The 23,475-nt window shown below is 26.6% G+C and overlaps 1 protein-coding gene across 4 annotated transcripts in view; it reads right to left on the bottom strand.

The window, feature by feature from the left end:
• Positions 1-23,475, bottom strand: part of LOC111691206 (fasciclin-3) — a 186,307-nt gene that overhangs the window by 483 nt on the left and 162,349 nt on the right. Inside the window, exons 5-7 of one of the 4 annotated variants that reach the window (XM_046956464.1) lie at positions 14,866-14,896; positions 4,637-4,991; positions 1,453-1,518 (exon numbers count right to left, since the gene is read on the bottom strand). In XM_046956464.1, the coding sequence (XP_046812420.1) occupies positions 1,474-1,518; positions 4,637-4,991; positions 14,866-14,896 (431 nt within the window). In that variant the 3' untranslated portion in view covers positions 1,453-1,473. Of the gene's footprint in view, positions 1-1,452; positions 1,519-4,636; positions 4,992-11,546; positions 13,756-14,865; positions 14,897-23,475 lie in introns of those variants that run through there. The other 3 variants (XM_023453858.2, XM_023453860.2, XM_046956465.1) reach the window with 3 other exon arrangements.

Raw genomic sequence — 23,475 nt, 5'->3', positions numbered from 1 at the left:
TGATAAATATTTTATATATATTTTAATTGTATATAAAAATACATTTTCAAAACTTTTGTAAAATTTTCTGAAAAGAAAATTTTTTTCTATAAAAGGAAAATTTGGTGAAGTTGTCTATATAAAAGAATGTATTAAAAATTTTCATATAGAAAGAGAATTTATTGAAAATTTTTTCTATAGAATAAAATATTTTCTATAAAAACTTTATCAGAAATTTGCAATGATGAAAATTTTCTAAAAAAGGAAAATTTATTAGAAACCTTCTAACAGAATATTAATTTTAAAAATCTTCTTATAGCAAGCAAATTTATTTAAATTTTTTCTACAGAAAACAAATTAAAAAAGCAAAAAATTATTAACATTTTTAATCGGAAGAGAAAATTTACATTAAAAATAAAAAATTATCGAACATTTTTATTAAAAGAGAAAATATATTTAAAATATTATATTAAACAACTAATTTTATTTTTATTAAAAGTGAAAATTTTTCGTTAATTTTTTTAAATAGAAATTTTATCGTAAATTTTCTTTCAAATAGAAAGTTTTACAACAATTTTATTCAAATTGAAATTTTTTTGAACATTTTCTATTAAAAAGTAAATTTTTTTTGATAATATGGAATTTAAAAAAAAAGAAATTATTTATAGAAAATTTGCTACAAATAAAATTATTTAAGAAAAATTTTTCAAAAATATTGTATCAAAAGAAAATTTTCCAGAAAAAAATATTATCGAAAATTTTCAATAAATTTGTCATAATTAGAGATAAATGTTAATAAATCAATTTTCATTCTCTCTACACCAGATTAAAGCTAATAATTTTATTTAATTCTAAATTTTTAAAGATTTTCTTTTATTCTACAATAAGCTCATTTGCTTTTAAACATATTCCATTTAATTAGATTGTCCGATTGGTATGCAAGCAATGTAAATATTTAAAAGACTACATAAAGATTTGGTAAAATCTGATTACACTTAATTAAGTTCTAAATGTCAAACCTAAGAATAAAAGTAAACTTAAATGTTTGAAATGTAATATTGAATAATTTCAAAATTAAGGTGGCCTTAATAACATCCAGATTAAATTTTAAATCAGTTATATATTAATAATTTAAAATCTTCCAACAATTGTTAATATAATTTGCTTCCATATTAATGCAAATAAATATCACAAATCTGTAAATTTAATATAACTTTAATCTGCTCGTATACAAGAAAAAAGTCTATAATTTATTCATATTATTTACAATAATCATCCATTTCAGTATTATGTTTAACATACAAACTTATACAATTTATATATGTATACTTACAAATATTTGCATATAAATTAAATATTTACATACATACATATGTATATAATATGTACATACATATACATTGTACATCCATATACAGATATTAAATTTCTATAACAATTATTATAATTATTTTCTAATCTTTTAAAATGTACCTTGATTATATTCAATTGAATTTATTTGAATTTCCATTCAGGTGTTGATGTTTGCCATATTATAACCTTTTATTGAGTGGTTTTTTATTTGTTGTTATTTAATTTGTAAAATATATTTGAAAAGAAAAATACATGCATACAGAAAAGATATTTCATTACGATATAATTTCAATTGTATTCTCACAACTATTATTTCAAATAAACAAATTGAAATCTAATTTAAATATTTTCCAAAAACAAAAATAGGTAAAATAACAACAAAATAAAATCAACATCAACATCAACACATATAAAATTACACCAATCGGAAAAATTATGCAAAATAAAAAAACTAACTAGATAAACTTTATTACTGTAAATATAGAAAAAAAGTAAAAAGCAAAATAAGGGAAACCGCAGGAAGCGGATGATAAAGGAAAAAAATAATAAAATGATTTGAGTTCAAATTAAATCCCAATGGTGTGAACAAAACTAGAGAAAAAAGTAAATATTTTTCTGACAAAACAATAAATAGAAGAAAAAACCATGTGAAATCTTTTATTGTGTAAGGGTAAACGTTATTTCTTGTTTTATGCAGTACTTGTAATGAATAGTAAACTTTTCTGAAATTGATCTGGTACATTTTCATTTAAACTGAAAAACTGTATTGTATTTTTTGTACATCCTTAACAAAACTGAATATATCGTTAATTCTTTGGACCTGTTTAACAAAATGTTAAAAACATGCAATAAAACAACGTATAAAAATAATTATTCGATCTGAGTATCAATATATTTAAATAAACAGAGTCCAACTATACAAGCCGCGATCCTAGACCTAAGTTAAATAACTAGCTTCAAATAAGGGAGATTCGCAAAATAAAACCTGAAAACATTTAATAGTCTGGAAAATGAAACAGGATCTATAGAATTGCGAAACTCAAAATTTTTCCATTAAGTATATTACATTTTTACAATATCTTGTCATTAAAATTTGAAAAATGCGATGAGATATTATAATAACGCTGAGGTACCTTTATTTATAAATGTTATTTGAAAGTCCACCTTGTCGATTTTAAAATAAAGGTTTAGTGTCTGTTATATGTATATTCAATCCATAGCTGTAAAATAATGATTAATAATCGTAATCATTATTAATTAGATTATTTTTATTAAATAGGTAAAATTAATGATTAATTAACGATTATTTTTAATTTTTTTAATTAATTGTTGATTACGATTAAAAATAATCTAAAACTAATCAGTGATTAATTGGAATTAATGAAAATAATAAAAAAAATCTAAATTAATCAAAAATTATTTGATTAAGGATTAATTTTGATTATTTTCCATATATTTAGTATAATTTACTCCCAAAAAAAGCTCTAAGAAAATTATTTTTCCGGCAATCCGCTAAAAATTACGTATTTTTGAGACCCATTTCGAAAAGATTGCAGTAATTTTTTTAATATCTTGTACTGAGATCAAGATTTTCAATCCAAATAAACTTGATAAATATTTTATTTTCAATGAAAGAAAAACAGTTTTTCATTACACGTAATGTAAAAATATAGAGAATTGTACCAAATATTTTGAAATTAATCAAAAATAATCAAAATTACTCCTTGAAAATAATCAAATTAATTATTTGATTAATTCTGATTATTTTTGATTATTTTCATTAATTTTAATTAATCCTGATTATTTTTAGATTAATTTTAATCGTAATCAATTAATAATCAGAAATTTTATACCAGAAAATTAAATAATCATTACGATTATTTTTGAAAAATAATTTAATTGATTATTAATCGTAATCGAAATTTTACAGCTATGATTCAATCTCAGGAATTATATAATTATCCGAGATTGTATTCTCAAAAAATTTAAAACTTTAAACAGGCGGTTTAAACACAGTTATAATAACAAAATTTTCCTCGAGTTTCCAAGTAAACAAAAGGGAACCGACTATTAGAATTACAGAACATCAGAGATTGCATCCTAAAAATATTTTAAAATATTTACGAATACAAGGGTATCAGATGTTATAATTTACGTATTAAGAAGAATGAACAATAGAGTATCCCGAGAAACAGCCTTTTGGAGAATTTTATGTAGAAATACTTCTTAATTAATTTATTTGAAGTGGCAGATAGATAACAATTGATTGAAATAGACAAGAAAGCGGATTGGCATGAATTAATTGCAGGTAAATCCATTTGTCTCTCCGTCTGTCTGCGTCCCCCGGGGGCATGTTACCTTGGTGAAGCCTCCACCTTGGTGTTATTGCAATCCCGGGAAAAGAGGTGTCTCCAATACCTCAGTCTTGCCGGTCCTATAAATTAGTACAGCCTACTGCTTGGCTTATGCTAGGGAATTGTCAGGCTAGTATTCAATGGTTGCCTGTCATCCCGTAGATTAATCTTTATGATCATGAGAATGGAACTGATGTGATGGATTGTGTGAACGATTAAGAAAGTCTCCATATGTTAGAGATTAGTACTGATATAGTATGCCAGGATACATATAAGCAATTTTTACAATTTGTTATTGGTCATAGGACCCATAATATTTCCACTTCCGAAATTAATTTGAACTCTCATATTTCATTGATAAATTAAGCTATTATGATAAAGGGTTTTTTCTATATATTAATCACTCTGCGAAATTTTTTCCGGATAGGCCCGCAATTGCTCATAGCTTTAATATAAAATCCCGTTTCGACAATCTCTTAAACTCATATATTAATATTATTACTTATGGCTCCTACATAATCTACAATATTATCAACATCGTTTCAAATTTAGATCATTAAAAATATCGGCGTTGAAATAAAGGGGTATTTAAGAGTCGGTACAGCCGAATATAGTACTCTAACGTTTTTGTTTTATTATTGCTAAAGTAATTATGGAGTGGGTAAAAGTTATTTGTAAATACATTTATTGAAGGGTATATAACATTCGACAAGGCTAATGTTATATTTTTGCTTAATTTATAACTTTTACTATGACTAGTTATCATAAGGAAATGAAAAATACTTGTTCCCTGTTCCTTAAACTATAAAATACAGTGAAAAAACGTCCCCTATCAACAATTAACAATTGATTTCGTTGTTGCTTTAGAAAATATTAAAAAAAACTAAAAGGAAACAAAACAAAACATGATAAAAAAAATTAAAAAAAATAAAATAAAACAATAATCGTACCTTGGGTTGATTGTCATTGCCATCAGTGTTTATATTGGTGTTACCATCAGTTGCCAATTGTTCATTAGCTTCTGTTGTTGTTCCTGCTGCTGTTGTTGTATTTGTCGGTGTTAAACCTTCACCTTCATTGTTGACTTCCTGTTCGTAGTTCTTTCGTTTGTTTGAAGTATCTCTTTCATTCATACGTTTAAAGATGGCTGCAAATGAGGGTAAACGTTTTGACTTTTTATTGTCAGCATTGTTGGTGGCATTTTCATTATTCACTGGGGCATTTGCATCCAATTCCGATACAGCGGCTGTGGTTGCAGTTGTTGCTGTCGATGTTGCCTTAACGTCAGCACTTTCAGTGTCACTACTGCATGATGGACGACGTTGACGACGAACGGTTGGCGATGGTGATGATGGTTGAAGTTGTGGTGGTGGTGGTACGTATGATTGTGAAGTGAAGTGAAGGAGGGAGTTTTTTATTTATTAGAAAATCAAGATGATTCAGGTGTAAGTGATGAATTGTTTTTTTTTATTTGTATTTGTTTTATATATTTGTTTGGTTTGTTTTATTGTATATTTTGTTTTGTTTATTGGTTTTTTACAAATTTATATGTATGTATTGAATTGGTTTTAGTTAAAGTATGTTTTCAATTGGTTTTATTTGTTTACAAGAAGTTAACAAAAATAAAATTGTTTAAATTAAAGTACAAATAAGAAAATAGTATAAAAAAATAAAACAACTCACAACAATTACCATTTATGTATGTACGTAATAATATAGTAATAATAATAAAATAGTGGTAGTATGTGTGTGTTAGTAAAAATACAATAGTTTTAGTGTTGTAAATTTGTAAATATATAAAAAATTATAGATTTATTTCTATGCAATTAAATAATTTAATTGCATTTACGAGGGTTGTTGCACAATGGGTTTAAAAAGTTTATTTCTTTAAAAGCCCGACTTAAATTAAGTTATTGTATTGATTACGTCCAAAAGCAACATTATACTTTTATTTGTTTAATTCCCTTAAATAAACAATAATTCTTCTAGTAATAACAAATTGATGTTTCAAGGTATTATTTAAAATAGTCAAAAACACATCAAAAAAAAATAAGAAATTATACATTTATTAAACAGTATTATAATTACTTATAAAACTTATGACACAACTCTCGCATATAAATTTTTTTAATTAAAATTTTAATTTTGTTTGTTTGTTTTTCGATTTTCGGTGCAATAATATCTTTTTAATTACACCATGTATGTGTCTGTATCTTTCTGTGACCCATAGTGTTTCAATAAACAAAAACAAATAGATTTAAAATATTCAGTTTATTTATTTATTTGTGTTTACATAGAAACTACTGCACTAATATTTTTTTAAGCTTAATGTAATGATTTTTTTTTTAATTTTTTTCACTATGAGTGAACAATTTTTGCCAGAATTTCATTAGTGTTAAAGTGTGTTTAATCCGTTAGTGCAGAAGTGATTGTGGTAGGGCATGTTTGTAGTATTTTATAATAAAATTTTTTACCGTATGAAATTTTTTTAACGGTTAATTTTAAAATATATGTGTTGTGGTTTTATGCCTGTGAAAACGTTTAATGTAGTGAGGATCTTTTTTAGGGGCAGTATTGGAAATATATCTTTGTCATTTAGATTGAATGAAAATGGAAATTAATAAATTTTTTATAATTCTAAATAAATGGAATTAAAATTACACTACCGAACGAAAATTTTGCAATTATTGTGTGATAAGTTAAATTAATAGCTAAAATAAATAAAATCGTCCTGAACTTTTCCCACTCTTTAAATAAATTAGAAACCTCTGATATAAAATCTCTATCAAGATTGAAAGTTCGCAGTACGAAAACACTTTACGACATGTTAAACATATTCATAAAATGTTGTATACCAAATGAAAGTTTGTTCTGTCGCATTTAAAATTAAGGTTTATAATCGGATATATCTTCTTTCTTTTTCGAGATTATTTCACTTTAGCTTTATAACTAGATTACAAGTAGCTGTAGTAAAGAAATATAACTACTTCTGTAGTTAAAAATACTAGCAAATCATTTACTAAAAAATAAAAATATTGATAGTCGTTGGTATTAAAATATTTTAATGTAGCTGTTGAGTACTTCAAATAGTAGAAGTAAATATTTTCTTGAAGTTAAAATAGACAGCAGTTTTAGGTAGCAATGTTACTTAAATTTTGGCAGCAATGTTACCTTAAAAATACAAAAAAAAAAAAAAAAAAAATAAAAAAATACGTCATTCAGAAAAAAGGCACAAACTGCGGGGAAAGACATATTTACATATTATAAAGATGCGATATTAATTCTTCGTAGTCTTTTCTCAAAAAATATTCTAGGAGGACGCTATTTCAACTACTAAAAGGGTTCATATACATTTATCAAAGGATTATGTATCAAATTTTGTGTGAAAATTTATACAATTTTTATAAGTTCTAATGTATGAATGTAATTTCTTATAAGGACATTTTAGAAACCCTTCGACAGGAAATCTTCTAAAAAACATTTAATGGAAGATCGGCTGGATGTACATGTATCCATAGAATAATGCCTTTAGTAAGGCCCCTATACTAAACCTTTTCCCGTTGTGATATGTTTATTTGTTAGATTATTTTTTGTTGTCAAAGTTTTTGATTTTAATCTATTGCTACCTCAAGTATTTGTGTAGCAATAGAACGATCAACTAGTAGCAAATATTGCTATTGCTACTTTTCAAAGTAGCAATAAAATTATGTATATTTTTGTAATAAATGTGTTATTTAAAACTATTTCTACTGCTACCGATTTATTACTATTTGAGATTTACTTTTTTATAAGTAGCAATAGCTTTAGAAACTTATGATTATAAAACAAAACAAATGCTACTGCTACAATTTCAGACAATCGCTTGGAGTAGTAGTTAAAGCAATAATATAATAGTTGGTAGCAAACGTAGTTTTTCTAACACTGGTAAAAACCATGAATTTACTAAAAAGAGAAGACATATCAGATGTCAGGCCTTTATTTTATATCTTTAATTTCATTTTAGCAACTTGCAGCAGAACTGACATTAGATTCACTTAAAAATAAATTATTAGATCCAGCCTATAGTCCGAAAGAAATCTCAGGATGTCATTAAGTCTTGACCTAGATATCTCACCAAGTTTATATACAAAGAAATTGCCAAGAAACCTGTTTCCTTCAGCGTCTAAGACAAAGTAATCAGAGAGAAAACAAAGAACATGGAAGATATTGTCTGCGACATTATTCATTGAAGAAGAGCCCTTGATATATCCCATATATTTCGGGTTAGAGTTGTCATGTGCGTTTCTCATTGAAGAAAGACTACAATAACATGAAAGGCCAAGTTTCATTTGACAAGATTATTCCATATATTTTCAGGTTTTGATAAAAACAAATGGAGTCAAATATGTCTAGAGCAAATTCCGTTCTGACTAGATCAACTGCCTGTTCTTTTCCATAATAGTATTTATGTGCAGTAATGTTATACTGGCGACCCAACCTTGACAGATCTTTCCTGAATTGTCTACCTAATAGGAAAGTATTATTGTAAGAGTTTAGCGAAAGAAGTGCCACATGGATATCGAAAAAAAATCAATGTTGTCACAAATATTGAGATAATATTGTATAATACATAATAACAGTACCACAAATATTTCATGCTGAAAAGTCTACAGCTATTAGTTCAAGTGTCTTCTGTAAAAAAGTTAATTCTTGAATCATATGTAAAAATCCTAGTGGTATATTCGCTTGGTAAGTCACCCTTACACAACTCGTTCCCGGATGGGAATTATCCATAGAATATTCTATAGACCACTACATAGGCCGATCCAAATAATTGTCCATATAATAATATATAGACTAATACATATGCTGACTACTCCATTATTTAGTCCACAGACTAAAAGTTTTATCTCAATAATAGTCCATAGACTAAATAGACCATTTCATAATATTCTCCATTTAATAATGTATAAAAAGGTGATAGATTTGTCTACAGGCTATTTACACAGAATAGTATATAAAATAATCTACAGAATAGTGTAAAGAAAAGTCTACGAAGAAGTATAAGAATGGTGTATAACATAATCTATAGACTAGTTTATCAGTCCATACAATAACCTACAGTCAGTAGATAATTCTATACAATAACACTTTATTCCACTGTTTCATATTGGTTCGGTAAAAGTAACTCAACGTGCTTCATATTCTCTTGGAGCCTTACTCCAACAGCATCGGTAGTGGGCTGTTCACACTGAAAGTTAGTCTAGCTAAATGTATAAAATTCAAAACTATCCGCAGTTACTTTACAAATGGCGTCTTTTTGAGACTTAAAATGTCTTAAACATATTTTTTATATTGTAATTAAGATCATATTAAAGTGTAAGTTGCTAGGAGAGGTCATTTAATGATTCCTATATAAGGCTTTTTTAGATTATCACTGGTGTAGAATATCATAGGCTATATTTTCTTTATAGATTTTCACGTAAATAATTAGGAAAAGCATATTTAGTTTCAAAAATTAAATTAAAAAATAAAAATAATTATAATAATAGTAAACTTAATTATTTACAACACAACTGATTACAGTGAGCTTTCACCCAAAACCTTTTCTGATTAGTGTAATTATTATTTTTTTTTTTTCAACAACAACCTAATTTATATTTATTTAAACTTTTAACGGGTGACATTAAATATAGATAAAAAAGGAAAACAACTATAAAATATCATCATTAACCATTTTGTTGAATTAATATAATTAATTATATTTTATTTACATACATATATTAATATTATTTAATGTTACACAGTAATGAGTAATTTATTTGCCATAAATTATATTTTTGATAAAAAAATTTTATGCAATAATTTATTAAATACTTTTGTCTTCTACTTGGTTAAAACAAATTAATTAAAGAATTGTTTGTTTATGCTTGGATAAAACAATATGTATATTAACAAGTTAATAATAATAAAAAAAATTAATTAAAAAGTCAGCATTGTATATATAAAAAAAACAAACAGCATTGTAGTCTCCATATAAAATTGTTACAAACAATTTATGAAAAGAACGAAATAATCAATTACTGTTGTTCATAATTTCGTACATGAAAAATATATTTAAAATTAAAACTATATGTTGATAATGTTTTAAAACTAAAATAAATATAATAAAATCAATATTTAAAAAATATAAAAGAAATATATATGTAATTATTTTGATGTATAGTTAAAGTTACATCTATATTAAATAAAATAAAATATTTAAATAAATTTATATTTGCAAATGGTGTTAATAAAATAAAAGATTAAATTTATGCATTCATACATTATACATACATAGATATGTATGTTGTGTAATATTTTATTTTTACTTATTTATTAAAATATATTTTTTTTAAATAAAAAATGTGTTAATAAGGCACTTGAGTTAAATATAAAATAAAATATATGTAGATAAATAATTTTACTTATATTTTAAAACAAAGCGAGGGTTAACCATTTTTGTGGATAATAATAAATTTAAAATCATTTAAACTATCATTTAAACTGCAGTCAAAGACAAAGTTTAAAATTGTTAAAAATTTATTTAAATATCAAACTTCGAGCTTAAGTAAATTTTCAAAATTATGTTTTCTAATTTGAACTGCAGTTTAACTTTCTTAACTTTTTATTATTACCTATGCGTTATTTCTTATTTAAGTAAAATAATCGTTAAAGTATTTTTTTAATGGAAGACGTTTTTATTATAAAAATAACACAGGCCTACAAATGTTTAATCCAGAGGCCAAAGTAAACCTTTCTAAATGACTGTTCCCTGTTGAATCCGAATTTGGCCTTAGAATTCTCTATCACATCTGGGAGATGTGAGAAGAGGTGTCCTGAAGTTTGAAAAATATTTGGCCTTTTTTGAGACGTTATAACTGCATGTAAACATAAAATTAAAGTCCATTTGTCAGCTTTAAAATAAAGTCTTAACATCTGTTATATTGTGTTCTTTTTCGAGATATCTTTAACCAAAGTTTTATTTAACAATAAATTGACAAAAATTGTACATTTTTCTTACACTTCGCTTTATATTTGCAAATAGCAACTTCATTCCTATTTTTTCAAATTTTTCTATGCTTTAAAATCTGTTAAAAATGCTGATATTGCATCCGTTGAAATTGACGGACGGACAGACATCGTTAAGTCGAATCAAAAACTGATTTTAAGTCGATTAGAACATTTTAGATCCTATACTTTATTTGCAAAGCACAATACCATCTGCGTAGTTCAGTTTGTAAAAATCATATATATACTAAAAACCATGAGTTTTTAAGCTTTAGGGGAAGATATCTCGAAGAAGAAAGAAGACATTTCAGATGTCAGCTAATGGAATGAATGAATGGAATGAAATAAAGTTGTCTTGACGCTGTTATAACGTCTTAAATAGTGAAAATATTGCGTTTTATCAAATTTTAGGACACGATATCTCAAATTCCTTTAGAAACGTCTAATTTGGTTTCGACTGTTCTGCAAATTTTGTCGTTCTTTGTAATTAATAGTTTAACTTTTTTGCTGAGTTAACCTTCTCTTTGTTTGGTTTTTACAAAATATGTTAACATTTAATAAATTAATTTAATTTCATTAATTCGCTTAATTGCTTTGCTTTAAAACACTGCATATGTAATTAAATTAGCCTTCGTAGTCATTTTAACAGATAATTACAGTTAATTTAGCAGTCTTGTTATGACGCCATTTTGTTTTCGTTTTTATTAAACTTAAACCAGTGCTAAAAAGGTTTTTAAAACTATTAATTTAAACACACAATTGAAAATATTTTAATTATTTTAATATTAAATTAAATATATGTAATTTTATTTTCCACAAATTGACTATTTTATTAAAAATATGATAATATGCATGAAAGGAGCATGCTTGGGGGTAATTAATTACATTGTCAGTTACACATTACATATAATTGATGTTTTGATAATTACTTGTAATTTAGGTATTAATATTTACAAATTACATGTAATTGTAATAGAATAAACTTGAATTGTATGTAATTGGCTAAAATTCAATTACAATTATTTGTTCTTTTAATTTGCAAAAATTTGTTTATTTAAATTACAATAATATGTAATAGCTAAAACATGAATTATATTTACATGTAATTTTAATTGGAAAATTTCCGTGCATCCAAGCCTGGAAACGAGATACTTTTAAAGGTATAAGTATCCTAGTCTTGGCAAGAGAAAGTGTTGAGAGGTGTTGAGAAATTCTTATTTGAAGAAACAAATATTAATATTATTATTCTATCTACACATCAATATATCGAAGAATGATCCCATAAATGTGTATATTTACTGTATCATTATAAGTGTCCGTCCGTCTGTCTTTTGATCATACGAAAGTAACCACGTCGTTAACTTGGCGCGAATGGTAAAACAATGGCTCTTGGCTGTTAATACAAGACCTTTTAGTACCCTTTTAATGTTAAATGGGATTTCCAAAGTATGAAGTCAATGAACATGAAAATTTGCCATCATAGTGCTAATAAAGTTGTAGTCTGTAAGAGTTAATGTTTTTGTACTTTTTTATTTATTAAATTTATTTATTAATTGTTATAAAGAGAAGATGTAGGCTAGAAATATTTTGTATAAAATACCAATATATAAACTGGATCATTATAAATGTCTGTCATTTATATCATCTGTTGATTCGTTTGTCCAAAAACAATTGGTTTATTAAAGGTAGGATAGGTCCCAAGAGAGAAAATGTAGGGAAATACCAAATTTACTTAAATATTCCTGTTTAAATGGTATAGACCTAATAATTCTATATAAACTTTGTTATTTCAAATGTCCGTCCGTTCTACAATCTGTCAGTCTGTTGGTGACGTTAAAGATTTCATGGACTTAACTTGTTTCAAAATTAAAAATAAGAAGAAAATTGTATTTTTAACATTACGCTGCATTTTAAACAAATTATCGGATTTGAAACATAAAACTATATAAAAAGGGATTTTATATTCGTATATCAAGGGAATATAATAAATTTTGGGTTATGCCAGTCTTGTAGTAAATGATCGCTATACTAAAAAATATCCTCAACAAGAACTGCTAAGAAGCTGGGGGTCTTTAATTTAGGAATATTTGCACTTAAAAAAGTTAAAAGGTTATATAGCAGTATGTTTTTCACTATGAATGAGGCCGACAATTTGTAATTGTATCATGAAACTGTAGTCTTTTGGAATAAAAAAATTACCAGTTTATGGCGTGTAAAACTTTTAGCTCAACTTATTCTCCTTTATTAATTCCATAAAATTACTAAAAAATTTCATCCATTTTCAATTGTGTGCTTTTTATTTAGTTTTTTACCTTATATACCTATGATAAATTTGCAATTTTTTATATTTCATTCACAATACTATTTAAATTACAACAAGTACTGTTAATCATTTAACTTACATAATTTTTAAATAATTTCATTACATATAACATTAATACTTTACTAGATTTCCGTTTCCGTTGGTACATTATTTTGTTTCATTTGCCCCGCCGTTGTTGATGCTGGTGTTTGATTAGCATTAATTCTCGATATCGTTGGTGATTGTGTTTTCGGTGTTGTCGTTTCTTCAGGCGTTTCAGCAATACGTTTAGGTTCTGGTGTTTTTGGTTTCATACGTTCAGCCATTATTTTAGCTTGTTTCTCTAAGATTTCACGTTGATCTTTGGGTATCCAACGTGAGAAACGTGATTCGGGTATGCCTAATTGATTGCCTTTAGTCAAGAGATCCGATTGATCGTGAGCATTTTCGGCATCGGTATTTTTCTGAGAATTACGTCCACCGGCCTGAGCCATTACGGAACGTAATGGCATGGTGGTGGGATTGTAAACACTACTCTCACGATCTGTTCCATATTCAAATGAGTCATCTTCATTTTCGCTATTGCGCAAATTGCGTCTTTCCACTTCGTTTTGTTCATGATCATGATTGTAGTTAGTTAACGTAGCATTGCCATTAGATGGTTTATTGCCAATGATGGTGACACCATTAGGAGTTTCCAACAGTGCCACACTTTGACCATGTTGTTGGTTGTCACCACTGATAATGATTGTTAAAATTTGTTGTCAGCGTATATATGAATATTTCAAAATGTTTCCGTTATTTTGAAAATGTTATCAATTTATTTTGATATTTATAGTGTTTTGTATTGTTATTTCGTAATTATCATGTCATGTAGTATGTAGATTTTGTTTGGGGAATAAATAATAAAGAAAAAAACAAAAAAACGGTTGTAGAAAAGGAAGATTAGCACATTAGCTTAGTGCTTATACATGTTGTATGCAGTTTTGAATTTAGTTCTAGTTTGTTTGTTTTAGTAGACTGAATTTAGGACTTAACAGTGACAGTGAGTTTGAAATACTGATACTTATTTTTTTATTTATTTTTTCATTTGATTTAATTTTTCTGAATTTAGATGAGTATAAATGATATTGATTGATTTGATTTTTGATTTTGAGCGCATGTGACACAAATGAAATAGATTTTATTTGATTTTTGTTGGAGTTTAGTTCGATGTAAGCAGTTTTTCAATTTTTAACAAAGAGGAAGGATAGACAATCAAATTTTTATTTGCTCGAAACATAAATACACATAAACAAAAATTACGAAAATTTTGTTTTTGGACGTAGACATTATTTCTAAATAAACTATGAAGGTACGAGTATATAGACAGTTGGAAACAGTTGGTTATTTGGAAATTAACAATATGCATTCGATTAATGAGGCGCTGATATAGATGATGTACTAATTAATGCTTATAACTGTATGTTTGTATGCAATTGTATATATATATTTCAATCAATGTGTATTTGTGTGGTTGGTATGTGTAAGTGTATTTATAGGTGTTTGGTTATATGTATGTCGATTTGTGCTTCTTTTTTTTGACAAAATATACTTTTTTAATTAAACAAAAACTACATTAAATCATGCTTTAACATCACACACTACATGCAAGAAACAAAACAAAAATATAGTTATAACTAAAAATTTATAATGACATGCTAATAATTGCTATTTCAATTTACCATTTTGTTAATAATTGTTAATGTTTGTACGATTAATGGAAATCTTTCACCAATTGTTTATGAGCGATAATTGAATATGTTTATTTTTTTTTTTAATAATAATTAGGTTATAAGAAATACTTACGTTTCATTGGTTGACATTTTAACCGATTTTCCTGAAAAAAAAACAGAAACAAGTTTTTAATTAGGCAGTTTTTAAATGTATTATTTAAAAGCCACTAAAAAGTCAATTGAGAAAAAAGTATAACAGTTATTTGTTTTAAATATTTGAAAACATAATAGTTTGAATTTTATTATGTCGATCGGTTATCGATTTATAAATGACCTTATCGCTTTAACAAAGTTCAAAATACCAGTATAGTAATGAAATTCGAATTTAAATTTTATAAATGTTTAAAAAAGTTATTGAGTGTTTATTGTAGGAATTTTGTGTGGAGAATGTGTGTTTAACCCTAAAAAGATTTTTGGTGGTAATATTATGACCACCCCCACTTTTTTGCTGGTTTTGATTTACTCACTTCCAGAATGCTGTTAAGTATTAAGTTACAAATAAAATAAGTAAGTAATCATAGTCGGACGAGGACATTGAAAAGTAATGAGTTAAGAAGCTAAAAAAGCCGCTTTTCACTACTTCTTCATTATCATTTTAAGTCATTATTTTAACACGGTGATGTCATTGGAGACAAGTACTTCTACGTAATCCGTTATAAATATTGCTCCTAATTTTGGATTTCAGAAAATTGGGGTTTTGTGGCATATGGAACACGATCCATAAAATATTACATGCTGCACGTTCAATACATATCACAATACAGCAAATATCATGATAAATATTGAACGTGTGACACTGCCTTTATAGTTAAAGGTTCCTTTACATTTTTATATTATTCCTATGCCGGATGTATGGGAGTTAGGTAATATTTGCGGGGCCCTACTGTGCTTTCAATAGGCAGACGGACAAGGCTAAACTGAATGACAAAATTAATGATAGTAGGTATAAATGCAAAAATGTTCCAAAACTTATAATATTTCTAAGAATAATATATATAAACATATTTTTTAATTAACATTCTGTTTTAAGCTACAAAAATTATAATTTAATTTTTGACAATTTTTATGATAAGAGGACTCCAAATGCGAATACAATATCATCTTCAAACATTTTAACTTGTTTCCATTACGCGAATAGTATGAAACTTTTAAAGATTTTTTTTGCAAACAGCCGAACATAGCGAAAAATATTTGAAATCAATTTGCAAAAGGTAACTAACAATAATTCAATCATTCAAAATTATTTTATTATAAATAAATATAGAATTTCGGAAATCAGCCGAAAATAACACATGTAACACATTACATGTAAGTCATTACTAAAGTACTTTTATGTAATAAAGACGGTAAATAGTAGTCATTGAAAAGTGAGTGGTCATAGAAGTACAACCAATTACCGAGTTTTTACTGGACATTTATTGTTGAATAAATCTGTGGACATTTGTGTCAAATTTTGAAAGAGTCTTTTTATAGGGGCTAGGGTCAAATAAGGCCCTATAATTACAGAGTTCATGAGGGTCATCAAGGATTGTATAGAACTTGGTTGTGCAGCTTTTTGTCGACATACGAGTAAATTAAATATTATTATGAACTTAAAAGCCCTATCCGGAGGGTCCAGTTGTATGGAGGCTACGTGAAATAATACATTGATGTTAATCATAGGCTTCGTCTTCGGTACCATAGAAATTATATAGCTAGATCGACTCAGTAATGATTCTAAATCAATTGGTATACTTTAAGGTGCGTAAAGGACCAATATTTTTGTATGTTACAAACATCAGCACAAACCTAAAAACCTGTTTGAATTTCGTCACATATACTTTTATGTTTAAAATGATTAACTATTATCATTTTGTGGTCGGAGGTTGTGATTTCGACACCTGTGTTACCGGTTAAGGACACCGGTTATATAATTGTTATCAATAACTCGTTTTGTCTATAATTTTAGTTTTCACTTATAGCACAAGAATAGTCATTTATACTTTTAGACTTTTAGCACAGTGAGGCATTTAGCACTTTTAGAACGACATTAATCAAATCTTAGTGATATTGTGTTCTAATTTTAGTTACCGTTAGCAAACAATTGGTCAAATGCTCCTCATAATAATCAGCACGATAAAACTGCTGCCAAGCATATTTTTTACAAGTATATATTGAATAAAAATATAATTTTTGGTCGCATATATCTCAAAACTTTTGCAATCGATTTTGAATTTTTATATATTTTTAGAAAGACAATATTATACAGATTGCTATTTATTTATAAGAAAATGCAAAATTTAAATATTTGTAGCTTAGTTATTGCAAAAATAAATAAAACCCATTTTCCTATTAAAACACATTTTCAACGATTAGATACTGTTTGAAACGAGTTAGGTTAGGTTGGGTTAGGAAGGGTAATACACCGTTAAAACGGCGTATATTCACTCGGAGACCATAAGGTCAATTGTGATTCCCTTCAAGAAGTAAAGATTCAAAACAGAGAAGACAAAAACTCTACAACAACACAAGAATGAAAGCAAATAGGAAAAGAGAATATGTGAATAGATAATAAAATACAGATACATAAATAAATAAAAACGAAAATCCATGTCCTCCTATATAGCCCAGTAAAAGAAGTGACTAATTCCCTTGACAAAACCTAGTAGGTTGCAAGGGTTAAGTCCCGCAATTTCTCCCAGTTTGCCGTGGAACCTATTCCATAGCCATTTCAGCTTTCCCTGTTGCTAAAACTTGGTATGGGTGCTACCTTTGATATCTTACAATCCAATCTACTATTCCAGCACTGGTTAATGATGTCCCATTTCAGCTTGCCCTGTTACCAAAACTTGGTATGGGTGCTACCTTTGATATCTTACAATCCAATCTACTATTCCAGCACTGGTTAATGATGTCCTATTATAGTGACAAATGGGTGGTTTTACCATCCTTTCCTAATCATCTATATCATGGTTCGAATACAATCTAGCTAGTTCGTCCGCAACCTCATTACCCTGCACAGTACAGTGCCCCCATACAACAGAGTATAATACTTATTCTTCAAGCCGTGCTCAACACAACTTACCACCTCATGCACTGCACTCTCAACAGATTTACACTTAAGGTAGGCATGCTGAGCGCCACTAATGAGGCGAGTATCAATATTGTTCCTTAGATGTAGATCTATCAGTCTCTTAAGTGACTTCAAAAGAAAAGAAGGCAGGCTGATAAGTCTAAAATCCTATGGCTTTGAGTGGCTTGCCTTACCGGCCTTGGGTTGAAAATATCCCTAACCTCCCTCCACCTCTTTGGTAAATACCTATTACCAAGGCATCTCCTAAAAATCTCCAGCAGAATAGATATAGGGTCATGAGGCAAGTTCTAAAAAAAGTATTAAATTATAATACACTGGAGGAACTATATAAATATCTGAAATATTTAACAAGATATACACATTCAAAATTAATATGCCGCATCAGGAATATTACAAGAAAATTATTTTATTTTTAAAAGTAGCAACTTTGAGCACCTACATTTCGAGTTGAAGGAACTCTGCAATATTTTTAGTTATTTTTCTATAGTATATGAAATGTTTATTGTTAACTGTAATAACAAGCAAGACAATTGGAAAGCATTTAATTTTTTATTTCTAAAAGTGCCAAATGTCTCACTGTGCTTTATTTTTTTATGTTTATTTTTTTATGTTTTATTTATTTATTTTTTTATGTTTAACCACCAAATTTAACATCAATTTATATAAAAGTAATTCGTGTTGTTTTACCATTAAAGTGGCTTTGAATGTAAATGGCGGCAAGTAGGGTGGACTATTTTCACTAGTCATATAGAAATTTCTAACGACAATTGGTACATCCTTAAATATTTAAGTAAACAAAAAATTAACAATTATATTTATTAAACAAAATCATTTATACCTTTTTCACTGGACATTCGTTGGGAAATTGATTTGTTGCTTTTATTTGATTATATATAACATAAGTAAAGTTTAAGGCCTTATTTTTATTCCCACGCAAAAACTCACAACCATTAACACTGGTATTGATAAGAGTCCAGGGTTTATGTTTTTTCGGTGCCACTATCGAAACATATAAATCGAACTCATTGACATCTTCACTTAAGATCAAAGAACCATTTAAAGCATTGCGTCCTTTGTATTTGATTAATTTAAAATCAAATAATTTTATACATTCCTTATTGTAATCAGAATGGAAGGAAGTTATATCGATAGTGAAAGAACGCTGGATTTTTAAAAAAATTAACAAAAAATTAAAAACAATTTTCTCTTCATTTTTAATTACCTTACTAGCAGTTGTTACTAATTTTACATTTCGTGTAAATAATAATATTAGAATATTAAAAATGTTAATCCAAATATTCATTTTTTGTTAATTATGAAATGCTGGTCAGTAGTGACAGTATTTTTAACTGATCATTTATTACTTTATTTTTGCTATTAGATTTATTTTGATATTATAATAGTTTTATAATTACATATCAATTATCTTGAATTACTATATTGTCATTAAATTTGATCAAAAACTTTTTGAAGAAGCTGACAATAAGTATGAAAATACAGTAGAGTATGTCCTGCCATAATATACCCTACTCCTAGTGGAATTTTATATAGTTTTCTCATGCAACAGAGAAGTTATTAGCAATATACATATATTTTTTTCCTTTCTTTCAAATAATGTGACACATGCTTAGATTAAATATTGACAATAATTTGACCCAATAAGTCATTATAAGCGGACTAATACTTTTTTGGTTTAATAAAGAAATCGTGGGACGATTATATCCAAGCGACCTAAAAAGTGATACGTAGGGATCCAGTGTTTTCGTTTTTATTATACTATGCACAACTTTAACAGAGAATGTATTACCACCTGTCCTTTCATTTGTTTTGCGTCTTCTTCTATCCATCTAACTAAACTTTTGAGATGAAATCAATCTTAAAGATTAATACTAAATCAATGTACGCGCTTTTAGACAAGAGCTTTTGTCTTCAATTAAATGAACGATATGTGTGATAAACAACAAAATAATAAATTAATAGTTGAGAACTTGTACGTATGATTATTAAAAAATTACTCATACACTTTAATCAATCATTCAACATTATATTGAAAATACACCAAAAATCTACATTAAAACTGAACGAAATAAAAATAAATAAATAAAAATATAATAAATATTTTTTATTAATTTTTGCAACTCCCAGTAAATTTTGTTTATTTATTTTAATTTAAATAATTTATGTTAATAATTTTTTATACCCGTCATCCAAAAAGATACGACCAATGTTACCAACATAGTGGCAAAAACAATATACCGTTTTTGCCACTATGTTGGTAACATTGGTCGTAGACACACAAAAGTGTAAATTTGGGTCCGTATTAAATTCTAAGATGGCCTAACTATTTCCGTCTGTCTGTGAAAAGCACGATAGAGTTCGATTAAAAAAACAAGATGGCGTTCGATTAAAAAAAGTATGTTTGGTATTGCAATCTTTAATATACGCTTTATATACTTTAACTCTCTAAATTCTTATTATTACAACTTTTATTAGAAATTTCATAAAAATTTGCTACACTCAATCGTTATATAAAAAATTATATAGAAATCAAACACAACATGAACGATATGTGTGATATACAGCATAACATAAACCAGTACGTATGATTATTATAAAATTACTCATACGCCTTAATCAATCCTTCAAAATAATATATATTAAAAATATCTTTTATTTTGAACACAAAAAAAATCTACATTAAGCAATAATTATAGTGAAATTAAAATTTTATCTTATTAAAGCTGAATGAATAAAATTAAGTATGCATAAAAATATTTCTTTTTATTTATTTTTGCAATTCCCAGTAAATTTTATTTATTTATTTTAATTTTAATATTTTATGTATATACTTTTAATAAAAAAAAGATAAGGGTATATTGCTCTTGTCTTTATATTAGTAACGCAATGAATTATTGGCCAAATTTTATGAGAATCGGCGTATAATTTACCCATTACATATAACCTCTTCGTAAAAATTTAATAAAAAATTTAATTTAATAAAAACGAGTTTTATGCCGAAATCTTTCTTCAAAATTTATGAGGATCGGAAATTAATCCTAAAAATACGAGCTATCAGATTCGACATGAACATGTTTTATACAGTTCTAAAGCTCCCTAATAAATTTTATGTGGATTGATCTCCCACAGAAAGAACTTTTATCAAAAAAACCCGAATTTAATGAATACCGAAAATTATTTAAAATTAATGGCACACGTTTTGATGGTGGGTATATAAGATTCGGCACGACCAAATATAACACTCTTATTTATTATTTATTTCATTTCATTTACTATATTTATTCTACTGTATGCAACAAATTGTAAAATTTAAATAAAGTGTAATTTAAAAAAAAAAAATTACATAGTATATGAAACTATAAAACAAAATATTTTTTAAATAAAAATATCATGTTATGTCTGAAAGAGGAAAAATAACAAAACACATAACCGTAACCTAATAAATTTACTACAATTTGTTTATTTACTTTTTTACTTGTGTTACATTTATTGAGATGTATGTTTTATTGAAACATAAAATGGTGTAAAAAATTAAAAAAAATAAGTTCAAATAATTTCAAGAGTTTAACGTAAATATGGAATTTTATTCAATTTTTCTTTACCTTTGTACTGCAAAGTTTATGCTTCTACTTAATTACTATTTTAGGATTAAATACACTATATATTTGCAGCTTTTATTTATTTATTGACTAATCTATTAAATTAATTATTGTCTAGTCTTTTGGCTAGTACGTTAACTTATCTCTCGATAGGAATATAAGTCGTTTATCGATTAGCCGGTTGTTTAGTCAATTGAATAGTATTTGATTATTCTACAAACTGTTCCAATCTATGATGGTCTAAGATTTAGTATATTGACTAGTATGTTTTTTAGCTTAAGCATATTCACTATTCTGTTGTATAATCTAGTGATTTATGATCTAGCCTATTTACTAGTTAATTGGTTTGTTTATGAGCTAATCTATAGACTATGTGGTCTGTGGATTGTTATATAGGTAAACCTGTTGTCCTAGATATTAACCAGTCTATGGTCTTTTAGTTTATTAGTTAGCACATATACTAAACTGTATGTTTTACGCTGAAGACTAATCTATAGGCTACTCCATGGACTAATCTATGGATTAGTCTATATTCTACGCTAAAGACTAATCTATATGCTAATCCATGGAATAATCTATGATCTGGTCTATGAACTAGTCTACATACTGGTCTATTGACTAGCATATGTTCTAGGAATTTGTAAGTGACTCTTCTGTGATATATTAAACTGACTAATCTATGAACTATTATTTTAAATAGTCTAGTATCTACTCTATTAAGACTGCGACTAGTCTAGAGCAGCGTAGCGGTTCGTCTCCGACTACTTAGTCTATGAACTATACTACTGACTAGTTTATGTATTAGTCGGCTGTCTGGTCTAAGGAATTGTGTTTAGTCTGTTGACTAGTCTATAGATTATTATATGGACAAGTCTATTAATTAAATAATGGACTATTCTATGGATTATCCAACGACTAGTCTATGGACTAGTATATTAAATGGTGAAGGAAGGACTATTAAAAAGACAAGACTATGGAATTTATTTTGACTAGACTATGATAATGTGTGACTAGTATATTAATTATTCTAGTCTGTTAACTAGTTTAAGGATAAATATATTGAGAAGTCCACGTAATAACCGAAACTTTTCTACTAAATTGCCTATTAGCAAATCTACCGACCTGTCTATAGATTACTTAATAACACATTTTAAAATAACAAGTATGAATCTTGAGTCGAGCATGTTACTCTAAACAATAAATATATTTTTGGAAAATAATTTATTTTATATAAAGTTTTGTAATGAACTTTATCTTAATTCCAAAGCATATAAGCAATTTATTGATGAGAAACTATAGACCGATTCTAATTAAATTTGGACCACTTAATCGACTCAGAAAGAGATACTTTATAGAGAATGTAGAACCAATATTTTGTGCGTAACAAACACTAGCATAAACCCCACTATAGTGGAGTAGGGTATAAAAGAACTTTTAAGTGTCCTGTTAAAGTGTACGGAAAAATAGTACTGAATATTTAATTCCAGTTTTATATGAATTTTTATCACGATTGCTCTAAAAGGATTATACAAACTATTCCATATAATTCTTTCTTAGAACAGAAATATCAAATTTCATTGATATTTTTATTGCAGAAATTATGAATAAAATAATTTTTTTTTATTTTATTTTTTTTTAATTTAGTTGTAAAGTTTATTTATTATTTAGCTTAATTGATTTTTATAGTAAATAGACAAAAATTGTTTTCTTTATTATTCATATACATATATATAGTACATACAAATATATATATAAAAAAGTATATAAAAAAAAACATTTGACATGAGGTTATAATAATTTATAGAAATAATATATTCTATTTATTTGTTTAATTTAGTTTGTATAAAAAATTCTATAATTTAAGTACATGATTTACGGAAAGGATAAAAAAATTGTATATATTTATTTTAGGACGGTTTAACAATAATATTTGAGGTTATTTTAAAAAATATTTGAGATTTATAAAAGTTATTCGAGTGAAAAAAAAAACAAA

This window comes from Lucilia cuprina, chromosome 2 (genome assembly GCF_022045245.1).
Source record: "Lucilia cuprina isolate Lc7/37 chromosome 2, ASM2204524v1, whole genome shotgun sequence".
Classification (NCBI taxonomy): Eukaryota; Metazoa; Arthropoda; class Insecta; order Diptera; family Calliphoridae; genus Lucilia; species Lucilia cuprina.
Note: the sequence above shows the minus strand (reverse complement) of the source record. Positions and strands in the feature narration are given on the sequence as shown.